This window comes from Bos grunniens, chromosome 18, assembly GCF_055505025.1.
Source record: "Bos grunniens cultivar Pamir isolate PY7600 chromosome 18, Bosgru_T2T1.0, whole genome shotgun sequence".
Classification (NCBI taxonomy): Eukaryota; Metazoa; Chordata; class Mammalia; order Artiodactyla; family Bovidae; genus Bos; species Bos grunniens.
This window is the reverse complement of record NC_141182.1, coordinates 51886671-51909095: the sequence shown is the minus strand read 5'-3', so window position 1 is coordinate 51909095 and position 22425 is coordinate 51886671. Positions and strand designations below refer to the sequence as shown.

General features: G+C 44.1%; 1 protein-coding gene across 1 annotated transcript; it reads right to left on the bottom strand.

The window, feature by feature from the left end:
• Positions 1-13451: 13451 nt before the first annotated feature.
• LOC147353961 (seminal plasma protein PDC-109) lies at positions 13452-18002 on the bottom strand. The gene is made up of 5 exons (XM_086352878.1): positions 17873-18002; positions 16248-16307; positions 14927-15058; positions 14135-14283; positions 13452-13643 (listed from the first exon to the last, which is right to left on the bottom strand). Exons 1-4 carry the CDS (start codon positions 17946-17948, stop codon positions 14147-14149), a joined length of 405 nt encoding a protein of 134 aa, XP_086209004.1. The 5' UTR covers positions 17949-18002; the 3' UTR covers positions 13452-13643; positions 14135-14146.
• Between the last annotated feature and the right edge of the window lie 4423 nt (positions 18003-22425).

Sequence of the window (22425 nt, the reverse complement as noted above, 5' to 3'; positions counted from 1 at the left end):
TCTTCTGTCCATGGGATTCTCCAGGCAAGAACACTGGAGTGGGTTGTCATTTCCTCCTCCAATGCATGAAAGTGAAAAGGCAAAGTGAAGTCGCTCAGTTGTGTCCGACTCTTAGCGACCCCATGGACTGCAGCCTACCAGGCTCTTCTTTCCATGGGATTTTCCAGGCAAGAGTACTGGAGTGGGGTGCCATTGCCTTTTCCGATATATTATTTTATTGTATTATTTTATATAATTAATTATAATATGTTATTATACATTATAATATATAATATTAATGTATTGTATATTGTATATTATATAATTTTATTATGTATTATATTGTATAATATATATTATAATATAAAGAATATATTTATAACATATTATATAATATGTGATATTAGTGCGGTAGCAGATTGGAAAAAAATGTTCATTTTCCTTCCCTAGGAACCCAGGAAATGCAAACTAAGAATAATATATTACCTTGCCAACTTTTCAAACAAGGGAGGAAACTAGTCAGAAATGAGCAAACTTCGTTCAAGACAAAATTTTATAATATGTTATAAATATATTCTTTATAGTATAATATAATATATATTATATAATATATATAATAAAGTAAAATAATATAATTATATAATATACAATACATGAATATATTAATATTATATATTATAATGTATAATATAATAACATATTATACTTTATATAAAATACAATAAAATAATATGCAAAATATATCACAATATATAATATATAAAGTATAATAAAATAAAATAATATATAAAATAATATAACTATATATATTAATATAATATTTATATATATATATAATGTATAAATATATACATGTATATTATATAAAAATATTTATATAAATATTGTATAATTATATAAATATATAATCATATACTTATATACTTATATATTTATAATTATAATTCATATTTATTGTATATATAATATATAAATATATTTTAATATAATATAATTGATATATTAATATATTAATATAATACATGCTAATATATTGTACATTATATAATATATATATTATATTATATTACATATATTATATAATATAATACAATGTATAATATATTATATTATATATAGTATTACATTATATATAAAATAATACATATAGTATTATATTATATAGTATTATATATATATATACTATATACATATGTTCATTCATGTCACCACCACCGAGGTCCAGATGTAGAACATTCTAATCATTCTAGAAGGTTTCCTTGTGCCTTCTTCCAGTCAGTAACACCCAGGGGTGACTTTCTGAGTTCTATCACCATGAGTTGGTACTTATATAAAAGGAATCATTCAGTTATGTAGTCTTCTGTCTCTGACTTCTTTCACTCAACATTATGTTGTAAGATTCAACCATGTTATTGCATGTAGCTGTACTGTTATTTTTTAAGTTGCTGTGAAGGGAATTCCCTGGTGGTCCAGTGGTTAGGACTCGTTGCTTTCACTGACAGGGACCCAGGTTCAATCCCTGGTGGGGGGAATAAGATCCCCAAGCTGTGAGGTGAAGCCAAAAATATACATATTTCGGTGAAGCATTTCATCTTATGAATGTAACCACATTTATCTACCCAAGTCTATTGTTGATGGACGGCTTCCCAAGTAGCACTAGTGATAAAGAACTTGCCTGCCAATGCAGGAGATATTAGGAGAAGTGGGTTCGATCCCTGGGTTAGGAAGATAACCTGGAGGAGAGCACGGCAACCCACTCCAGTATTCTTGCCCAGAGAATCCCATGGACAGAGGAGCCTGGAGGGCTGTCCATAGGTTCCATAGGGTCACAGAGTTGGGTGCAACTGAAGCGACTTAGCACACATGTACACACTGTTGATGGATATTTGGGTGGTTTCCAGTCTTTAGTTATTATGAATAAAGCTGCCATGAACATAAGCATTCATATTTCTTGGATGTATACCCAGATGTGGAATTACAAAGTCACAGGGCAAACACACGTTAGTCTCAGTAGATCCTGCCAAACTTTTTTTCCAAGTGCTTACTAGTATTTTTCAACTCCACAATGTAATTTTTTTTTTCTGTGACATGCGGCATGTGGAATCTTAGTTCCCTGACCAGGGATTGAACCTAGGCCCCCTGCGGTGGAAGCTCGGAGTCTTAACCATTGGACCACCAGGGAGGTCACCTATTATTTCTGTCTTTTAAAATGAGCCAGAAACTTGAGCCATGTGTCTTGAGACATGCTGAAGAAATCAAAACACTGCTTTAAAATTTTGTCTTGAACTAAGTTTGCTCATTTCTGAGTAGTTTCCTCCCTTGTTTGAAAAGTTGCCAAGGTAATATATTATTCTTAGTTTGCATTTCCTGGGTTCCTAGGGAAGGAGAATGAACATTTTTTCCCAATCTGCTACCGCACTAGATCATTTATTTGTTGTTGTTCAGTTGCTAAGTTATGTCCAACTCTTTGCGATCCCACGGACGGCAGCACTCCAGACTTCCCTGTTCTTCACTGTCTCCCAGAGTTTGCTCAAATTCATGTCGGTTGAGTCAGTGATGCTATCTAACCATCTCATCCTCTGCTGCCCTCTTCTCCTGCCTTCAATCTTCCCCAGAATCTGTTATTTTTTTTTTTTTTTCCGTTGAGTCGGCTCTTCCCATCAGGTGGCCAAAGTATTGAAGCTTCAGCATCAGTCCTTCCAGTGACTATTCAGGACTGATTTTCTTTAGGATTGACTGTTTTGATCTCCTTGCCATCCAAGGGACCCTCAAGAGTCTTCTTTAACACCATAGTTCAAAAGCATCTCAGCGCTCAGCCCTCTTTATAGTCCAACTCTCACATCCATACATGACTACTGGAAAAACCATAGCTTTGACTATATGGACCTTTGTTGGCAAAGTGATGTCTTGTGCTTTCTAAAGTGCTGTCTAGGTTGGTCATAGCTTTCCTTCCAAGGAACAAGCGTCTTTTAATTTCATGGCTGCAATCACCATCTGCAGTGATTTTAGAGCCCAAGAAAATAAAATCTGTTACTGTTTCCACTTTTCCCTCTTCTATTTGCCATAAAGTTATGGGGCCAGATGCCATGATCTTAATTTTTTGAATATTGAGTTTTACGCCAACTTTTTTACTCTCTTCTTTCCCTTTTATCAAACAGCTCTTTACTTCCTCTTCACTTTCTACCATTAGAGTGGTATCATTTGCATATGTGAGGTTGGTGATATCTCTCTGGGTAATCTTGATTCCAGACTGTAATTCATTCAGCCCGGCATTTCACCCCGATGTACTCTGTATATAAGTTAAATAATCGGATTAACAGTATATAGCTTTGTCTTACTTGTTTCCCAATTTTGAATAGGTCTGTTGTTCCATGTCTGGTTCTAACTGTTGCTTTTTGACCTGCATACAGGTTTCTCAGGAGACAGGTAAGGTGGTCTGGTATTCCCACCTATTTAAGAATTTTCCACAGTTTGTTGTGATCCATGCAATCAAAAGCTTTAGCATAGTCAATGAAACAGAAGTAAATGTTCTTCTGGAATTTGTCTCTATCATCCAAGGAATGTTGGCAATTTGATCTCTGGTTCCTCTGCCTTTTCTAAACCCAGCTGGTACATCTCAAAGTTCTTGGGCATACTGCTGAACCGTATCTTGAAGGATTTTGAGCATAACCTTCAGTTCAGTTCAGTTCAGTTCAGTCGCTCAGTCGTGTCCGACTCTTTGCGACCCCATGAATCGCAGCACGCCAGGCCTCCCTGTCCATCACCAACCCCCGGAGTTCACTCAGACTCACGTCCATCGAGTCAGTGATGCCATCCAGCCATCTCATACTGGCATGCAAAATGAGCATGATTGTTCAGTAGTTTGAACATTCTTTGCTAGTTTGAACCTTTATGGGTAACGCCATTGTTCAAAGACCTGGGTCCACCGCTAGGGGGCACCACCTGACCAGGTGTATTCACAGAGTTCTGCTCCAGGGCTTACCATTTAGGTGCAAACCTGTAGACTGTAGTGTTAAGACTCTGCCTCTCTTCCCTTAGGATAATTTTTTTTTTTAATCAAGACTTTCTTTCCTAAGTGTCTTATCTGGATTTAGCACATAAATTTGAACCCTGGAGGAATCGTGAAGTGGCCGAGGACACGTTATGGAAGGTGATCTTATGATGGTGACCAAAGTTATTGGATAAATATTTCCTGAGCACCTACTCTGTTCCAGGCACTCTTCCAGTCACTGGGGCTACAGCGGGGATGGAATAGACAGACATCCCTGCTCATGTAGGGGTTGTTTTCCCAGGAGGGAGATGCTAAATACTGTGAGCAAGTATAAACAGATGGGGAAGCAGGAGTGCCTGGGTTGGGGAAGATGGTTGCAGTTTTATTTTATTTTTTAAAATAATTTACTTTATTTTTTATATTTATTTGACTGAGTCAGGTCTCAGTTGCTTTTGTTGCTCCATAATAATTGTAGCGCTCAGGCTTATTTGATCCGCGGCATGTGGGATCTTAGTTCCTTGACCAGGGGTCAAACCTGTGTGCCCTGCATGGAAAGGCAGATTCTTTTTATTTATTTCTTTATTTGGCTGCACTTAGTCTTAGTAGAGAAGGCAATGGCACCCCACTCCAGTACTCTTGCCTGGAAAATCCCGTGGGCGGAGGAGCCTGGTAGGCTGCAGTCCATGGGGTCGCTAAGAGTCGGACATGACTGAGCGACTTCACTTTGACTTTTCACTTTCATGCATTGGAGGAGGAAATGGCAACCCACTCCAGCGTTCTTGCCTGGAGAATCCCAGGGACGGGGGAGCCTGGTGGGCTGCCGTCTATGGGGTCGCACAGAGTCAGATACGACTGAAGCGACTTAGCAGCAGCAGCAGCAGTCTTAGCTGTGGCATGTGGGATCTAGTTCCCCAAACAGGGATCAAACTCGGGCCTCTTGCAGTGGGAGCGTGCAGAGTCTGAGCCACTGGACCACCAGGGAAGTCCCTGCAGTTCTAACTAGGGTGGTCAGAGAAGGTCTGCTTGAGAAGGGCACACTTGTGTGAAGATGTCAAGGAGGTGGAGGCGTGGACCAGAAGGAACACCAAGTGCAAAGGTCGTGAGGTGGGAGTGTGCCTGGTGCCTTAGAATGGGAGGCAGGCTGGTGAGGCTGGAAAAGAGGGACCCAAAGGACGCGACTTAGGAGAGGAGGGCAGAGAGAGAAAAAGTTAGCACAGAGTGTGGGACCTTGCAGGCTGCTGCAAGAACTTTGACCTTGACTCTGTTTAGACTTTTTTTTTTTTTGGCTGCACTTCTTGTTTTGCAGGATCTTAGTTCCCCAACCCAGACCCAGGCAGTGAAAGCGCTGAGTCCTAACCACTGGACCACCAGGGAATTCCTTAGACTTATTTGTTTATTTTTGGCTGCACTGGGTCTTCGTTGCTGCGCATATGGACTGTCTCCAGTTGCAGCGAGCAGGGGCTACTCTTTGTCTCGGGGCTTGTGATTCTTATTGCAGTGGCTTCTCTTGTTGGGAAGTACAGGCTCTAGGCACACAAGCTCAGCGAGCTCAGTAATTGTGACTCCCAGGTTCTAAAGCACAGGCTCAGTAGTTGTGGCCCACGAGCTTAGTTGCCCCACAGCATGTGGGATCTTCCCGGACCAGGGATTGAACCCGGGTCCCCTGCTTTGGCAGGTGGATTCTTATTCACTGTGCCACCAGGGAAGCCCCCTAGACTTATTTATTTATTTATTTTCCCGGAGATTGGAGAAAGATTTATTGCAGGGCCAAACAAGGAGATGGGTGGATTGTGCCCCTCCCCCAAACCCCAAACTCCCTGGAGGCCTTTCAGCAAAGCATTTTTAATGGCCAGGTGAGGGGGTGTCACAGGGTATACAATCAGCTTGAGGACAATTCTCTGATTGATGGTGAGGTAACAGGATCATGTCACAGGGATTAACATTATCAGTCCTCAGACTCCAGTAGACCTGGGGTCAGTGTCATCAAGTGGTCAACATCTTCCACTTGGTGGGGTTTTTATTTCTGTAGCACAACTCAGGAAATGTGCATCAGATACTATTATCTAGGTACTTCAGAGAGGAGCTAAAGCAGAGGACATGGGGAAAGGGCATGCTCCCCCTCAAGGCCCCATAGTGTCCTGCTTGGTTATAGAAGCAAAAGGTGAAGGGTGATTTAACAAATTTTAAACTTGATATGCAAAAGTCTATGGCCAAATATACAATGTATTTTTTTTTTATCAGTACCTTTGCTCATGCTGTTTCCCATCTGAAGCATCCTCTCTGGTTATATAATTCCTATACATGTTTGAAGGCTCAGTTCTAGACTTAACTCAAAAGAGCCTTCCATGACCTCTGTAGGATCCCTCCCTCCCTTCTGTTGCATAATCAGATGGGTAATCCATGCTCAAAAAGATTAGACTTAGTTTTTAAAAGGGTCTCTCTCTCTGGCTGCTGTGTTGATAATAGAATGGGATTGGGGAAGGGGTAAGGTTGCAACATAGAGATCGCTACAATAATCAAGGAGCGAAAGGGTGGTGAATTGGACCAAGGAAGTGGCAGTGAAGGTCATGAGAATGGTCAGATTCTAGAGGAAACCTGATGGTTAGATATGCTAATCGACTGGGTGTAGGTTAGGAGAGGAAGAGAGGAGGGTCAAGCATAGCTCCAGTGATGTGGTCTGAGCACACTTAGAAAAACTTTTATTTTGGATGATTTCAAACATATACATAAGTAGACAAAAATAGTATAGAAAACTGCCAAACCCGGACCCAAGCCATCAAAGCACTGAGGCTTTCACTTCAACAATTGTCACCTTATGATTCCTTTTATTTCTTATATGCCTCCACCCGTCTCTATCCCATATTACACTGACGCAAATGTCAGACTTCATTTCATGAAATTTGTAAATCCTTTATTCTATTTATTTCTTCAAAAATGTGAGCTCCCTGCCTTTTTTGTTCTTTTTAAATTGAAGTACGGCTCATTTATAACATTGTGTTCATTTCTGCTGTGGAGCAAAATGATTCAGTTACACATATACACGGTTTTTCGTGTTCTTTTCTATTATGGTTTATCACAGGATAGTGAATACAGTTCCCCACGCTATACAGTAGGACCTTGATGGCTATCTATCCATTCTATATATGATCATTCGCAACTTCTAAGCCCAAACCGCTACTCCATCCCACGCTGCCTTTCCCCTGGGCACCCGCAAGTCTGTTCTCTGTGGGTCTGCTTCTGTTTTCCAGCTGTGTTAATTTGTGTCATATTTTGGATTCCGCATGTAAGTGATATCCTGTGATATTTGTCTTCTCTTTCGGACTTTGTTCCCTTAGTATGATAATCTCTAGGTCCATCCATGTTGTTGAAAATGGCATTATATCATTCTTTTTTTATGATTGAATAATATTCCATTGTCCCTGGAGTAGGAAATGGTGACCCACTTCAGTATTCTTGCCTGGGAAATCCCATGGACAGAGGAACCTGATGGGCTACAGGAGACTGATAGGGTCGCAAAGAGTCGGACCCAACCTTTCGACTGAACAACAAAGGGAAAAAGTAGGTGATTAAATCGTGAATCCCACTTGGGGATTGTAAGTAGAAAAAAGATGGGAGACCCCTGTAAGTTAATGATTACTCAAGAAAGCAGGTTTGTCCAGATATGTTAAGCTCCTGTCCCTTTAAAAATAAACATGCCACACAAAATTATTAAATATTTATTATAACATACAATATTATTATATTATCAATATTATTATACATAATGTTGACTATACAATAACAACAGTTGGTTCTCACAAAGACCACCAGAGTCTCAGTAGTGCCACAAAAGAGAAAATTAAGTAAGGCTATTTGGGATGGGTTTTTCTAAGCAAGGAAGTAGCTAAGATTAAGCCAAGATTATGGCACAATAATTTAGGGTTGGTGAACACAAGGAAATGACAATCTTGCAACAAGCCTTGATAAGCAAACTTTTGTGTAATAAGTGAACTTACATCGCCTACATGAGCGATTGTTATCCTGAAAAAGGACCTGTTTGCCCAGGTGAATAAACTGTTTACTTAGATAAAGTGGTTTGCATGAATTTCCTGGGGGTAAATAATGAGTTATGTATTATTTTACAGACATCCTTCTGGGTAAGATTTTCTTGGAACAAACCATTAAGTCACGTTGAAATGCATAGTTCCAAATGCATAGTCTAAGAGAATTTAAAATATATACAGGTTAAATAGCCAATCAAGGAATGGATTTCCTTACCTGTCTCATAAAAGTATTTTTCCTGGTTTTTCAAGTCAGGAGCCAAGTGAGTTTTACATACTGCACTTGATCTTGTGTGTTTAAGTCTCTTTTGGAGCTATGGCTTCCTTCCTCTCTCTCCTTTAATCCCATTAAAATTGTTTTTTTTATTTATTAATATTTATTGCTGCGGCTGCACTGGGTCTTAGCTGCAACATGCAGGATCGTTAGTTGTGACACGCAAACTCTTAGTTGCAGCATGTGGGTTCTAGTTCCCTGACCAGGGGTTTAACCTGGGTCCCCTGCATTGGGAGCTTGGAGTCTTAACCGCTGGACTACCAGGGAAGTCCCAAACCAAAATTAATTTTTGACAAAGCCGGTCACTGTCTTTCAGAGTTTCTGCAGTCTGGGTTTTGCCGATCATATCCTGTGCTGTTGTTTAACATGACGCTTTGCCCCGTGAATTCCCTTTTACTTGGCAGTTAGAAATGCTGATCTAAGCCACTTAAATAACTCTGGCAGACAGTGGAAACGTGACAGAGTGAGAAGCACCAGGAATCTGTCTCTCCAACCTGACAACAACTGCACCTGCAGAATCTGACTGATATAACTATTTTGGAACTCTGGCTTCCCAGGTGGCTCAGTGATAAAGAATCCGCTGGCCAATGCAGGAGACGCGGCTTCAATCCCTGGGTCGAGAAGATCCCCTGGAGGAGGAAATGGCAACCCACTCCAGTATTCTCTCCTGGGGAATCCCACGGACAGAGGAGCCTGGCGGGCTACAGTCCAAGGGGTCGCTAAGAGGTGGACACGACTGCGCATGCTCTCACCACACCAGCGTCTGTCGACAGGCTTAACAACTTCCACGGGAAGGCTTGATGTAAATTGTGGTTCATTTCAGTCGATTGCACAGTAGCAGCTACTCATCCACCACCCCCACTCACGCGACAGGCTGCTGTTCCTGTGTTCCTGGAGCAATTTGCCTGCTTGCCCTCCAGATAGCGGAGATCTGTGTTCTGATCGCTGAGCGCTGCTTCCCCCGCCACCCCACCCCACCACCTATTTCAAAAGACTCTTTAATATTTTCTTTTACATTTGAGCCTATTTTTTCTAAGTGCAAGTGTGACTGATAAAAACCATTTTAAGACCCACTCGTGGGTTGTGACCCACAGTTTGAAAGCCACTGTTCTTCTAAGCTTTCATGATCACTTGCTTGAAGTACTGCAGTTTCTTCCCAGCTTGCCTCCGTGTCTCCTGTCCAGCTTCCAGGCAGCTATCTTTCTAAAAGGGACAAACCGAAGGCTTTCTTGTTGACTCAAAGGTAAAGAATCTGCCTGCAATGTGGGAGACCTGGGTTCGATCCCTGGGTGGGGAAGATGCCCTGGAGAAGGGAATGGCTACCTGCTTCATTGCCAGGGAAATCCCACGGACAGAGGAGCCTGGCGGACTACAGTCCATGGGGTCACAAAGAGTTGGACACGACTAACACTTTTGACTATACAACACCCAACACTGTGCAGATGAGATTGATGGCAGTGTATGAGCCACATATATTCACAGTTTTGGGGAGGAGGACATTGCACATCACGTGGGGTTTGCACTTCGGTGCAGAGTGAATAAGCAGGGGCTGCAGGAGGCAGGCTTTGTAGTAACAAGAGGTGGCAGTATCCCCTGGTTCTTTGGTTTGATGGAAAAATCCAGTCTTGAAAATTCATGAAGTTGATGCAGGGGGGTAATATGCATATAGATGAATCCCTGGGAGATGTCTGGGACTTTCTGATTAGTATCAAGAACATTCAGTCTGTAAAAGGGAAGAACTCATTGTCCACCTCTCCTGCTGACTGGATAACAGGCCAGACTAGGGGACCCAGTACAAGCACCCAAAGAACTTACCGTAATACCCTCCAAGTCCAATCATGTTGTTGCAAACAACATTTCATAAAAATGCCCGAGTACCATTCTATTGTATATACATCCCACATCTTTTTTACCCATTCATCTGATGGACATTTAAGTTGCTTCTGTGTCTTGGCCACTGTAAGTAATGCTGCTGTGAACACTGGGCTGCAAGTATCCATCGTTGGCCTTCCTGTTGGAATGAAGAGGGATATCACTGAAATTTTCTTTATGTCTAATGATACTGAACATTTTTTCACGTGCCTATTGGCCGTTTGACGGAGAAGGCAATGGCACCCCACTCCAGTACTCTTGCCTGGAAAATCCTATGGACGGAGGAACCTGGTAGGCTGCAGTTCATGGGGTCGCTAAGAGTTGGATATGACTGAGCGACTTCACTTTGACTTTTCACTTTCATGCATTGGAGAAGGAAATGGCAACCCACTCCAGTGTTCATGCCTGGGGAATCCCAGGGATGGGGGAGCCTGGTGGGCTGCCGTCTGTGGGGTTGCACGGAGTCGGACACGACTGAAGTGACTTAGCAGCAGCAGCATTGGCCATTTGAACATATTCTTTGGTGAAGTATCTAGTCAATCTCTTAGAAAGAAAAGAAAGAAAGAGTTAGTCACCCAGTCGTGTCCTACTCTTTGGGATCCCATGGACTGTAGCACACAAGGCTTCTGTGTCCATGGGATTCTCCAGGCAAGAATGCTGAAGTGGGTTGCCATGCCCTTCTCCAGGGAATCTTCCTGACCCAGGGATCGAACCCAGGTCTCCTGCATTGCAGGCGGGTTCTTTACCATCTGAGCCACCAGGGGAGCATCAGTCTCGTAGCTTAATTTTAAATTGGGTTATTTTTCACTTTATTATTGAGGTGTAAATGTTCTCTACATGCTCTAGTACAAGTTCCTTATCGGACACCTGACCTGCAAATACTTTCTTCCTGTTCTGGCAGTTTTCTTTTCAGTTTTATGAAAACTAAAGCATAAACAATTTAATTTTATAAAGTCCAATTTACAAACATTTTCTTTTGTCGTTCGTCCTTTTAGTGTTACATATAAGAACTCATTTCTTAACCAAAGGTCTTAAAGGTTTACTCTTAAATTTTCTAAGAATTTTATAGTTTCACCTTTAAAAATGAAATCTATGGCTCATTTTGGCTTAACTTTTGTGCATGGTGTGAAGAAGGTATCCAGCTTACTTATTTTGCATACGAATATGCTTGTCTCAGCACCACTTGTTGCAAAGATTATATTATTCCTGACACGTTGAACTACCTTTTTTTCCTTGGCCGTGCATGGCAGCATGTGGGATCTTAGTTCCTTGACCAGGGTTTGAACTCCCACCCCCTGCATTAGAAGTGTGGAGTCTTAACCACTGGAACGCCAGGGAAGTCCCACATTGAACTATCTTGATAGGTTATTGAAGATCAGTTGCAAATGGGAAGGATTAATTCTGGACTTTCAATTAGATAGAGTTCCTTGATCTAAAAAATAAAGACTAATAATAACGTTCATTTTTTTTTTTTATAACTTATTCTCTACTTTTCCTTGTCATAGCTGGTGATACCTAATATTTCAGACACATCTGAGATGTGCTGAATTTTTGGTTTGTTTTTGGTAAAAGTGTCAAGATGGGTTTTATTTTAATTTTTTTAATTTATGTCTTGGCTGCAGCACACAGCATGTAACATCTTAGTTTCCCCACCAGGGATTGAACCCGGCCCTGGCAGTGAAAGCACCTAGTCCTAACCACTGGATTGGCAGGAAATTCCCTTAGAGATTGGTTTTAAATCTTTTTTTTCTGCCAATGCTGTAGACTTGTCGTTACTCCTCAGCTAGGAATGCATGTGTGTGTGTGTGTGCATGTTTGTGTATATGCTACGTGTGTGTATAATTGGGCCCTTTTTCACTTGTGTAAATTCAGTGCCATGAACAAGTCTGTGAAGGGTATGAGAATGGATGTTCCCCAAGCGCAATATTTCCTTAAAATCTACTTGGAGAGTCAAAAAAGGAGCCTTCTTTGCTGTTTCTCTGGGACCAGAAGGGAACATCTTCTGATTCCCATTAACTGCATAGCTCTTACAACGTCCCAGTTTCCTTTTCTAAATTTTTAATATCTATTGGCTGGTTTTGGCTGCGCTGGGTCTTTGTTGCTGTGTCGACTTTTCTCTAGTTGTGGCGAGCAGGAGCTACTCCCTAGGTGCGGTGCCCAGGCTTCTTTCTCATCGTTGTGGTTTCTCTTGTTGCAGTGTACGGGCTCTGGGCCCCACGGGCTTCAGTAGTTTTGGTGTGTGGGCTCAGGAGTTGCAGCTCTGGGGCTCTAGAGCCCAGGCTCAATATTTGTGACGCTCGGGCTTAGCTGCTCTGTAAGGTGTGGGATCTTCCTACACCAGAGATGGAACCAGTGTCTCCTGTATTGGCAGGCAGGTTCTTCACCACTGAGCCACCAGGGAAGCCCCTGGTTTCCTTTTATTTGTTTTTAATGGAAGTCTTTTTAATTAAAATACTTTTTATGTTTTAAGTTTAAAATTATTTATTTTATGTCCTGGTTTCAAGTGAGGCTCTGCGTCTCTGGCCTTAAATCACAGAGGACAAATATTCTATCAACACGGCCTTCCTGCGCAGTGATTAAACACCTGTGTACCTCTTCCCTGGATGGTGAACGGAAGTCAGTCACTAGGTCTCGTGGATTCCTTAGGCACTGGGTGTTTTTAACCAGGATAAAATTGAGTGATCAGGACCTTTCAGGCCCTTCATTATTTCTAACACACGTAAATTTAACCTTCTTTCAATCAGGCCCAGTTAGTGACGGAAACGTTTGTCTAAAATTCCTGTTTGTTTTAAAAAGGAGAGTGGTCCTGTTGATAAATACCAAGGATGTGTCAGATTCTGTACTAGTACTGAGGTCAGGGAAAACACAGTCCATCCTGGCCCTTCTCCAAATTACTGCCCCACCGTGGAAGGCAGGCAGTTTAATTTTAAGGAAAGAAAGGATGAACTGGAAAGAAAAGACATGATCCAGATTGCTTATCCTATGGAGTCAGAGAACAGGTCCAGGAAGGAATAACAACATTTCAGCTAAGTTGGGAAAAGACAAATCTTTTATGACAAGGAGCAGTCCTCCATACCTTCTGGGACCCTCCTCCCCCGACCTCAGATCTTACCACCAGGTCTTCACCTGTCAATCAAGCCCCCAGGAAGGACAATTGTGATGTGTATTGATTTTCCATTGGGACCCCAAGGAAGGGAAAGGAAAACAAGAAGATCCTGCCTGGTTAACCTGAGCACGTTGAGACCCTCCCAATCAGGTTTCTTTGTGGACGAAAAAAAAAGAAAGACCACCCCTGCTGAGAAAGTGGTTTATTGATTGGATCCACGCATAGGGGGAACATGGTGGAGATGTAGGGAAAGGATTTCACCTCTGTCATTCAGAGCATCACCTTCATGCTTGAGAGTTCTTGATTTTCTTCACTGAGGTTTCAAAGGCTGGATTGCATCCATGGCCAAGGGTGGATGCACTGGACAGTGACTGAACATAGCTTTGGGGTCAAGGTTAACGAGTCAGTTTTGTTTCTCAGTCAGTCCCACGGAGGGCAAAGGGCTATTTCTCCTTTGCTCTCTGCTCTTTCTATCTCGATTCCTGCTGTCTCATCCTGCTCCAAGATTATGTTGTCCTGTCTCCGCCCCTCTCACCTTCTCTTCCACCTCGTCTTGGCAGTGATCCTCCCCAGATCCTCCTCCTTCCATTTGTCATCCTGCAAACTCTGGGACTCTCCTCTCCATTGTCTGCAGTTCGCCTTTGTCTCTCCCTCTGTTTCCATCTTTTGTCCCCTTTCTCCTCTTCATCCTCTCTGCAAGCTTCTCCTCGTGAAACTCTGCTCCTCACTCTTCCTCCTGGGTTTTTCTCCCTCATCCCCTCCCTCCACCTGCCTCCTCTCTCCTCAGTGGGCATCTGACTCCACCTCTTTATCCAGCTCTGTCTCTTCCCTGCTCACCCCTGTCTCTTCCCACCCTCCCCAGATACTCTTACCTCTTTTTACGGCTAGCAATACTTCCAAGCTCTATCCTTGTCGTAGTTTGGAGAGAGTGAGCACCAAGACATCCACATACTCCCAGTTTTTGTGCAAGTCTCATATTTCTTGCCTCCATAGATAAAGGGGAAGACACATTTAGCATAGTCTGAAAAACAGAAGGAGTGGGTGAAACATTAATTGCAGGAGGGTTATTTTTAATCATATCAAGAGAAAAGGGGGCTTCCCTGGTGGTGCATGGTAGAGAATGCCTTGCAACGCAAAGGACATGGGTTCAAACCCTGATCTGAAAGATCCAGCAGGCAGAGGAGCTGTTAAGCCCAGGCACCTCAACTACTGAGCTGACACCCTGCAACTACCGAAGCTTGTACTCCTAGAAACCTGTGCTCCCCAACAAGAGAAGCCACCGCAATGAGAACCCCACACACCAATGGAGAGTAGACCCCACTCACCGCAACTAGAGAGGAACTGGGCATAGCAACAAGACCCAGAGCCGCCAAAAAAAAAAAAAAATGGAGAGAGAGAGAGAAAGGGACATGAATGGAACACAGGGGGCTGGATCAGGAGACGCCTGAGACTACCCTGTCAGTTCAGTTCAGTTCAGTCACTCAGTCGTGTCTGACTCTTTGCGACCCCTTGGACTGCCGCATGCCAGGCTTCCCTGTTCATCACCAACTCCCAGAGCTTGCTCATACTCGTGTCCAAGGCTTCCCTGTAGGAGGCAATTTGGACTTTCCCCCTTCATCTGGGAAGCCAGGTGCTTCTCACACGAGGACAGGCTGCACACTTACCTCTCTGAGCACAGTATTTCCATCTTCCTACATAGTCTGCATCGAGGGAACACCACGGGAATAAGGAACCATGCACTGTGCAGTCAAAATGCTTTCTGTTTCTATAGACGAATGGGAAAACACATTCTTCGTCTGAAAGAAGAAAGGCATTGTTCCCTTCTTTCGCACTTAGGGCTTCATGACGTCTGTGGTAACTCTGGCAAAATCTCCATCCAAGCCTGCCCATCAGCCCCAAACCTGCTGTGTACAGAGCCCCTCCCAAGCATTGGGGATGCCAAGGTCAGTGTGGCGTGGTCCCTCCCTCAGGGACTGGGAAGGCTTCTCTAACTTTGGACAGTTTCTACTTTATTTATTTATTTTTTGACAGTGAAGAAAATTTTATCTAGAAATATAAGCCTGTCTATGTGCTGTTCTGTGCTTAGTTGCTCAGTCGTGTCTGTCTACAGATACAGAGAAAGTGGTATAAACAGTGACTGCTAAGTTGCTTCAGTTGTGTCCGACTCTTTGAGACCCTATGGACTGTAACCAGCCAGGCTCCTCTGTCCATGGGATTTCCCAAGCAAGAATACTGGAGTGGGTCGCTGTTTCCTTCTCCAGGGGATCTTCCCCACCCAAGGATCAAACCTGTGTCTCTTAAGTCTCCTGCCCTGGAAGGCAGGTTCTTTGGAGAAGGCAATGGCACCCCACTCCAGTACTCTTGCCTGGAAAATCCCATGGATGGAGGAGCCTGGTAGGCTGCAGTCCATGGGGTCGCTAAGAGTTGGACACAACTGAGCAACTTCACTTTGACTTTTCACTTTCATGCACTGGAGAAGGAAATGGCAACCCACTCCAGTGTTCTTGCCTGGAGAATCCCAGGGACGGGGAGCCTGGTGGGCTGCCGTCTATGGGGCCGCACAGAGTCGGACATGACTGAAGCGACTTAAGCAGCAGCAGCAGCAGCAGCAGCAGCGCCACCTGGGAAGCTGTAAAGAGTGACTAGCCGACATGTTAAAAAGATATAATTTGGGAGGTTTTGTGTACTGAGATGAATTTGGGGGAGTTTCTACTTTAGCACCTGACACCAGCTCTGAAGCCTGGGCCCTATGTTCAGAGTCCAATCCCACCATTTACAAGATGTTCACCCCCGATGCTGGTTTGGATGCCCCTGGGAGTATGTGTGCGACTGAGGGTAGCGTTAGCTCCTGCTTGTAGTGTATCTTTGGAGAATCCCCATCACGGTTCCCCTGCCACACACGTTAGCTTGTTGCACTGGACTGTTCTTTTGTTGTCATTCTCTCCCCTTGTTGATTGTCTTGGGTATCTGCCCCAGGAACACTACCTTCAGGTAATTCAGCAGGACCGTCTTGGGTAGGTTCAGTAGAAACACCTTTGTCCTGATCTGGAAGAAAAGCAGGAGAAAAGGAGACTGCTGGAGGAGGAGCAGGAACAAAGCAGGGTCAGGGTTTGGTGGGACAAATTGAGAGAGTAGCGTGGACATATATACACCACCGTGTGTAAAATAGATAGCCAGTGGGGAGCTGCTGCACAACGCAGGGAGCCCCTCCCAGCACTCTGCTGTCAACCGAAAGGGATAGGATGGTGGGTGGGGTGGGAGGGAGGCTCAAGAGGGAGGGAATATATATATATATATATATATGCGCGCATACGTAAGTGTGTGTGCCTGCTGAGTCACATCCAACCCTTTGCAATCCCGTGGACTGTAGCCCGCCAGACTCCTAAACCCGTGGGATTCTCCAGGCAAGAATACTGGAGTGGGTTGCCATCTCCCCTTCCAGGGGATCTTCCCAACCCAGGGATCGAACCAGTGTCTCCTGGACCTCCTGCATAGGCAATCGGATTCCTTTACCACTAACCCCAATGGATGCCTATATGCATGTATAAATATATATGTATATATGCGCACACACACATATACATGGGCTTCCCTCCTGGCTAAGATGGTAAAGAATCTGCCTGCAATGCGGGAGACCTGGGATCAATTCCTGGGTTGGGAAGATCCCCTGCAGGAGGGCCAGGTAACCCACTCCAGTATTCTTGCCTGGAGAATCCCCATGGACAGAGGAGCCTGGTGGGCTACTGTCCATGGGGTCACAAAGAGCTGGACATGACTGAGCAACCAAACACACACACACACACATCTATCTATCTATCTATATATGCACCTATGGCTGACTGGAGACGTTGTATGACAGAAACCAACAAAGCACTGTAAAGCAATTATCCTTCAATTAAAAATAAAAAACCAAAACCATGATAACAGAAAAATAACAACAACCAAAAAAGAACGAAGCAGGGCCACAACCGGAATATCATCTGTAGTGGGACCTGCCCTGCATCTCTAACTTTTATCTTCTTGTATATTTTGAAGTGCTTGTTCACCCTGAACAGATAAACTTGCTGACTAGAAGGCTAAGAGAACAGGTGAGGGAGAGACTGACCTGTTCTCACTGCTTGCCTATGGACCCACATGGATTCAGCTACGAAGCACAGACACTGCTGTAGCAGACAATGCACAGGACCAGCCTGGAGACCACACTGTCCTTGTTTCCCATGACATTACAGAAAAAGTCTGAATGGACTTTTTGGCCAACCCAGTATTTCAAACAGTTAGCTCTACAAAGATAGAAATACTCATTTGGACAAGATAACCAACCCTGGTGTAGGTTGCCCATGCCTGGGACAGTGCAATGGAGATTTAGGAATGAGGCAGCTCCCAAAAAGGCCTTTGGCTTTACTGTGAAACTCACCTGGGTTTCAGTGTCACGGAGTTGGTGGAAAATTAATAAAATGTGAAACTCTTCATAGTGTCTTGCCCTTGGGATATACTCAAGAAATGCGAGACATATTTGTAACCACTATTATTATTATCATAACTTTTACACATCAATCCACGTCTGGGGCAGGCTCTCTCTCACCAATTCTAGCCCATCTCCCTTCTCTCACCTCCATTCACAGGGTCCAGTTGTAGAAACACAGACACGCCAGCCCAAATCAGAAAGAGCCCCAACTGCAGTGCCATGGCAGCTTGCTCTCCTGAGACTGACCAGCATCCATCTGCTCCTTTTGTAATCGGTGACCTCAACATCCTTCAACCTGATAAGAATCAAGCTCACCTGGATGATGCTTGATCATTCCCCAGCCTGAGAGCATGAAGTTCAAGTTTATCTCTCAGATGGAAACTACAGGACATTGGCTGGCAGTTTAATGTCTCCAAGCCTCAGTGGTTTGAAAGGCATTTAAAAGGAGACCTAGGTCCAGTGGTTATGAATTTAACGAGGCAGCAGTGAGCGATAGCAGGAAGCGAGGTCTTAATTCCCTGCCCAGGACTTGAACCTGGGGAGCCTGGATGAGAACCAGGAATCCTAGCCATCTGCCAGCAAAGGCTAGACTCTAGAAGCAATTTTTCCCTGGATCTTTGCTCCCAGGGAAAAATGCATTTGTCACGGAGGCAAAAACTTTGAATGCAAGTACAAAGTTTATTGTTAGAGACACAGCACAACAAGTGGGAGAGCACACGGAAAAACAGTTTAGTTAAGATAGAAGCAAGGCAGAGACACACAACCAGAGAGAAAGGGTGTGGGTGTCTGCTTTAGTGAAGAGGAGCAGCAAAGAGACTAAGTCATTTATATAAGTGAATTCTTCAGGGTGTGTGTTTATCTTTAGCCAATTATCTGGTTTCCTTTTCTACACCTAACCTACCCTGGGGCCCTCCCCTGGGTGCTCATGCACCCCCTCAGCCAGGATGGATCTCAAGTGAAGGCTTCTGGGAGGAGCAAGACTCATTATGGCCTCCTGTTATCTCCCCACTTTTGACCCACAAGGAGCCTTTCTGTGCACATGGAGTGGCTCACTTGTTCCCAAAAGTGGAGGGTTGGGAGTGTGGAGATCCCTTAATCCTTTACTCAAATAGGGTTTTTCCTGTCTTTGTCCTTGCCTTGATTATTACCTTGACAATTGCCATGAATCTTAAGGTGTTTACAAGAGACAAAGGCTGGCTATTAACCTTGTTTCTATTGTTACTTCTATTCCTGAGGGCAAAAGGCAGTTGATGGTAAGTGCCTTAACTGGAGCTCATCTGTCTCCTGTCTCAGAAAATGCTATCAGTTCTAAGTATCCAGCCTGAAGCCCACTTCTTCATATCCCATGAAATGCAAACAGGAGGCTAGTTGTAAATATCTAACCTGGAACTCATTGATCTCCTGCCTGAGTTAAGGCTCCATGCTTCCGCTGCAGGGGACATGGGTTCAATCCCTGCTCAGGAAGTTAAGATCCTGCCAGCCACACGGAATGGCCAAAAAAAGAGACAAACACGCTACTGACTTCCCAGTTGTAGAGACGACTGATAGTACATGGTGTGAACTGTTTTAGAGTCAGGTAAAATATTTGTTCAGTTCAGTTCAGTTCAGTCACTCAGTCGTGCCCGACTCTTTGTGACCCCATGAATCGCAGCACGCCAGGCCTCCCTGTCCATCACCAACTCCTGGAGTTCACGCAGACTCACATCCATCGAGTCAGTGATGCCATCCAGCCATATCATCCTTTGTTGTCCCCTTCTCCTCCTGCCCCCAGTCCCTCCCAGCATCAGGGTCTTTTCCAATGAGTCAACTCTTCGCATGAGGTTAGGTATGCCTAATCAACCAGTTAAAGCAAGCAGAGTGCCGTGTGACTCTGTAGATGATACTTTTGGATATTTTTTGAGGGAAACTAAGAAACATAATGACTTGATTGGTTGCTCCTAATGTCACCGTACTAAATGGTGAAAGAAGAAGGTGAGCTCAGGAATTCAAACTTTCAGCCCAAGTGCTGCCTAAATGACTTGAGAGTTTCTTGACGCCTTTCTCCTAGAGCTGCATGGCTGAAATCTGGAAATCAAACATAGAACCTCATCGCTCAGTCGTGTCCAACTCTTTGCGACCCTACTCCTTGGAAGAAAAGCTATGACCAACCTAGATAGCATATTCGAAAGCAGAGACATTACTTTGCCAACAAAGGTCCGTCTAGTCAAGGCTATGGTTTTTCCAGTGGTCATGTATGGATGTGAGAGTTGGACTGTGAAGCAAGCTGAGCGCCGAAGAATTGATGCTTTTCAACTGTGGTGTTGGAGAAGACTCTTGAGAGTCCCTTGGACTGCAAGGACATCCAACCAGTCCATTCTGAAGGAGATCAACCCTGGGTGTTCTTTGGAAGGACTGATGCTAAAGCTGAAACTCCAGTCCTTTGGCCACCTGATTCGAAGAGTTGACTCACTGGAAAAGACTCTGATGCTGGGAGGGATTGGGGGCAGGAGGAGAAGGGGACGACAGAGGATGAGATGGCTGGATGGCATCACTGACTCGATGGACGTGTAGATTCCCAGTATTAGGAGGAGGATGGAGGTAGGCAGGCTGCCCAAGAAGTGGACCATTGCCTCTACCCCTTAGCATTCGGTAGTACTGGGAGGATCAAGAGAAACAGCCATGCTCTTCCGATCATCCTCTATCCAGCCCACCTTAAATATTAAAAAAGAACCCAATACATAACACCCGACACTGCACAGATGAGGTTGACAGCAGTGTATGAGCCACATGTATTCACAGTCTGGGGGGGAGGACATTGCACATCACATGGGGCCACCCAGGGTTTGCACTTCGGTGCAGAGTGAATAAGCAGGGGCTGCAGGCTTATTATTACTACAAAGCAGGCTTTGTAGTAACAAGAGGTGGAGGTGTCCCCTGCTTCTCTGGGTTTGAAGGAAAAATCCAGTTATGAAAATTCATGAAGTTGATGCAGGGGGGTAATATGCATATAGATGAATCCCTGGGAGATGTCTAGGACTTTCTGATTAGTATCAAGAACATTCAATCTGTAAAAGGGAAGAACTCATTGTCCACCTCTCCTGCTGACTAATCAATAGTCCAGACTATGGGTACCCAGTGTGAGCACCCAAGGAACTTTCTTATATTCTTGTTTTGTATTTCTTTTTAAGCATATGTATTTTTTCTTTTTGTTTATTTATTTGGCTGCTTCAGGTCTTTTAGTTGTGGTGCACAGGCTTAGCTGCCCATCAACATGTGGGATCTTATCTCCTTGACCAGGAATTGAATCCAAGTACCCTGACGCTGAAGCTGAAGCTCCAATACTTTGGCCACTTGATGGGAAGAGCCAACTCATTGGAAAAGACGCTGGTGCTGGATAAGATTAAGGGCAGGAAGAGAAGAGGGAGACAGAGGATGAGATAGTTGGATGGCGTCACTGACTCAATGGACATGAGTTTGAGCAAACTCGGGAGACAGTGAAGGACAGGGAAGCCTGGCATGCTGCAGTGAGGCTCCAAGTTTCTGGCCTTAAATCACAGAGGACAAATATTCTATCAACACAGCCTTCCTGCACAGTGATTAAAAGTCTGTGTACCTCTTCCCTGGATGGTGACCGGAAGTCCATCACTAGGTCTCCTGATTCCTTAGATAGGCACTGGGTGCTTTTGAATAGGATAAAATTTTGTGACTAGGCCCTTTCAGACCCTTCATTGTTTCTGACACTTGTGAATTTAACCATCTTTCAGCCAGACCCAGTTAGTGATGGAAATAATATTCGTTTAAAATTCCTGTATGTTTTAAAAAGGAAAGTGGCCCTTTTGATCAATACCAAAGGTATGTCAGGTTCTGCACTTAGGAGTGAGGCCACCCACGATGAACACAGTCCATCCTGACCCTCCTCCAAATTCCAGTCCCCCGTGGAAGATGGGCAGTTGAATTGTGAGGAGAGAAAAGATGAACTGGGAAGACATGATGGGGACTCCTTATACAGGGGTATCAGAGAATAGCTCCAGGAAGGAATAACATTTCAGCTAAGTCTGGAAAATCTTTATGACAAGGACCAGCCCTCTATACCCTATATGGGATCCTTCTCCCACCCGACCTCAAATCTTACCAATGGGTCTTCACCTGTCAATCAAGCCCCCAGGGGGGACAATTGTGATATATACTGATGTTCCACTGGGACCCTGAAGAAGGGAAAGGAAGATGAGAAGATCCTGTCTGGTTAACCTGAGCACACTGAGACCCTCCCATCTGATACACAGGTTTCTTTGTGGGACAAAGACCACACCTGCAGAGAAAGTGTTTATTGATTGGAACCACGCATAGGGGGAACATGGTGGTGATTCAGGGAACATATTTCACTTCTGTCATCAGAGCATCACCTTCATGCTTGAGAGTTCTTAATTTTCTTCACCGATGTTTCAAAGTCTGGGTTGCACCCATGGCCATGGGTGGATGTGCTGGACAGTAACAGCATGGTCCCGGGGTCAGTGGTAATGAGTCTAGTTTTGTTTCTCAGCCAGTCCCACAGAAGGCAAAGGTCTGTTTCTCCTTTGCTCTCTGCTCATCCCATCTCAGCTCCTACTGTCTCATGCCTGCTCCAAAGACTCTGTTGTCCTCTCTCCGCCCCCCTCTCACCTTCTCTTCCACCTTGTCTTGGCACTGATCCTCCCCAGATCCTCCTCCTTCCATTTGTCA

Coding starts and splice junctions, on each gene's coding strand:
- LOC147353961 (XM_086352878.1), bottom strand. CDS start 17,948: ATGGCACTGCAGTTGGGGCTCTTTCTGATTTGGGCTGGCGTGTCTGTG. Junction 15,059..16,247: donor TCCTGCTGAATTACCTGAAG/GTAGTGTTCCTG, acceptor TTCTTCTTTCAG/ACGAAGAATGTGTTTTCCCA. Junction 14,284..14,926: donor GAAATACTGTGCTCAGAGAG/GTAAGTGTGCAG, acceptor TCTGTTTTTCAG/ACTATGCTAAATGTGTCTTC.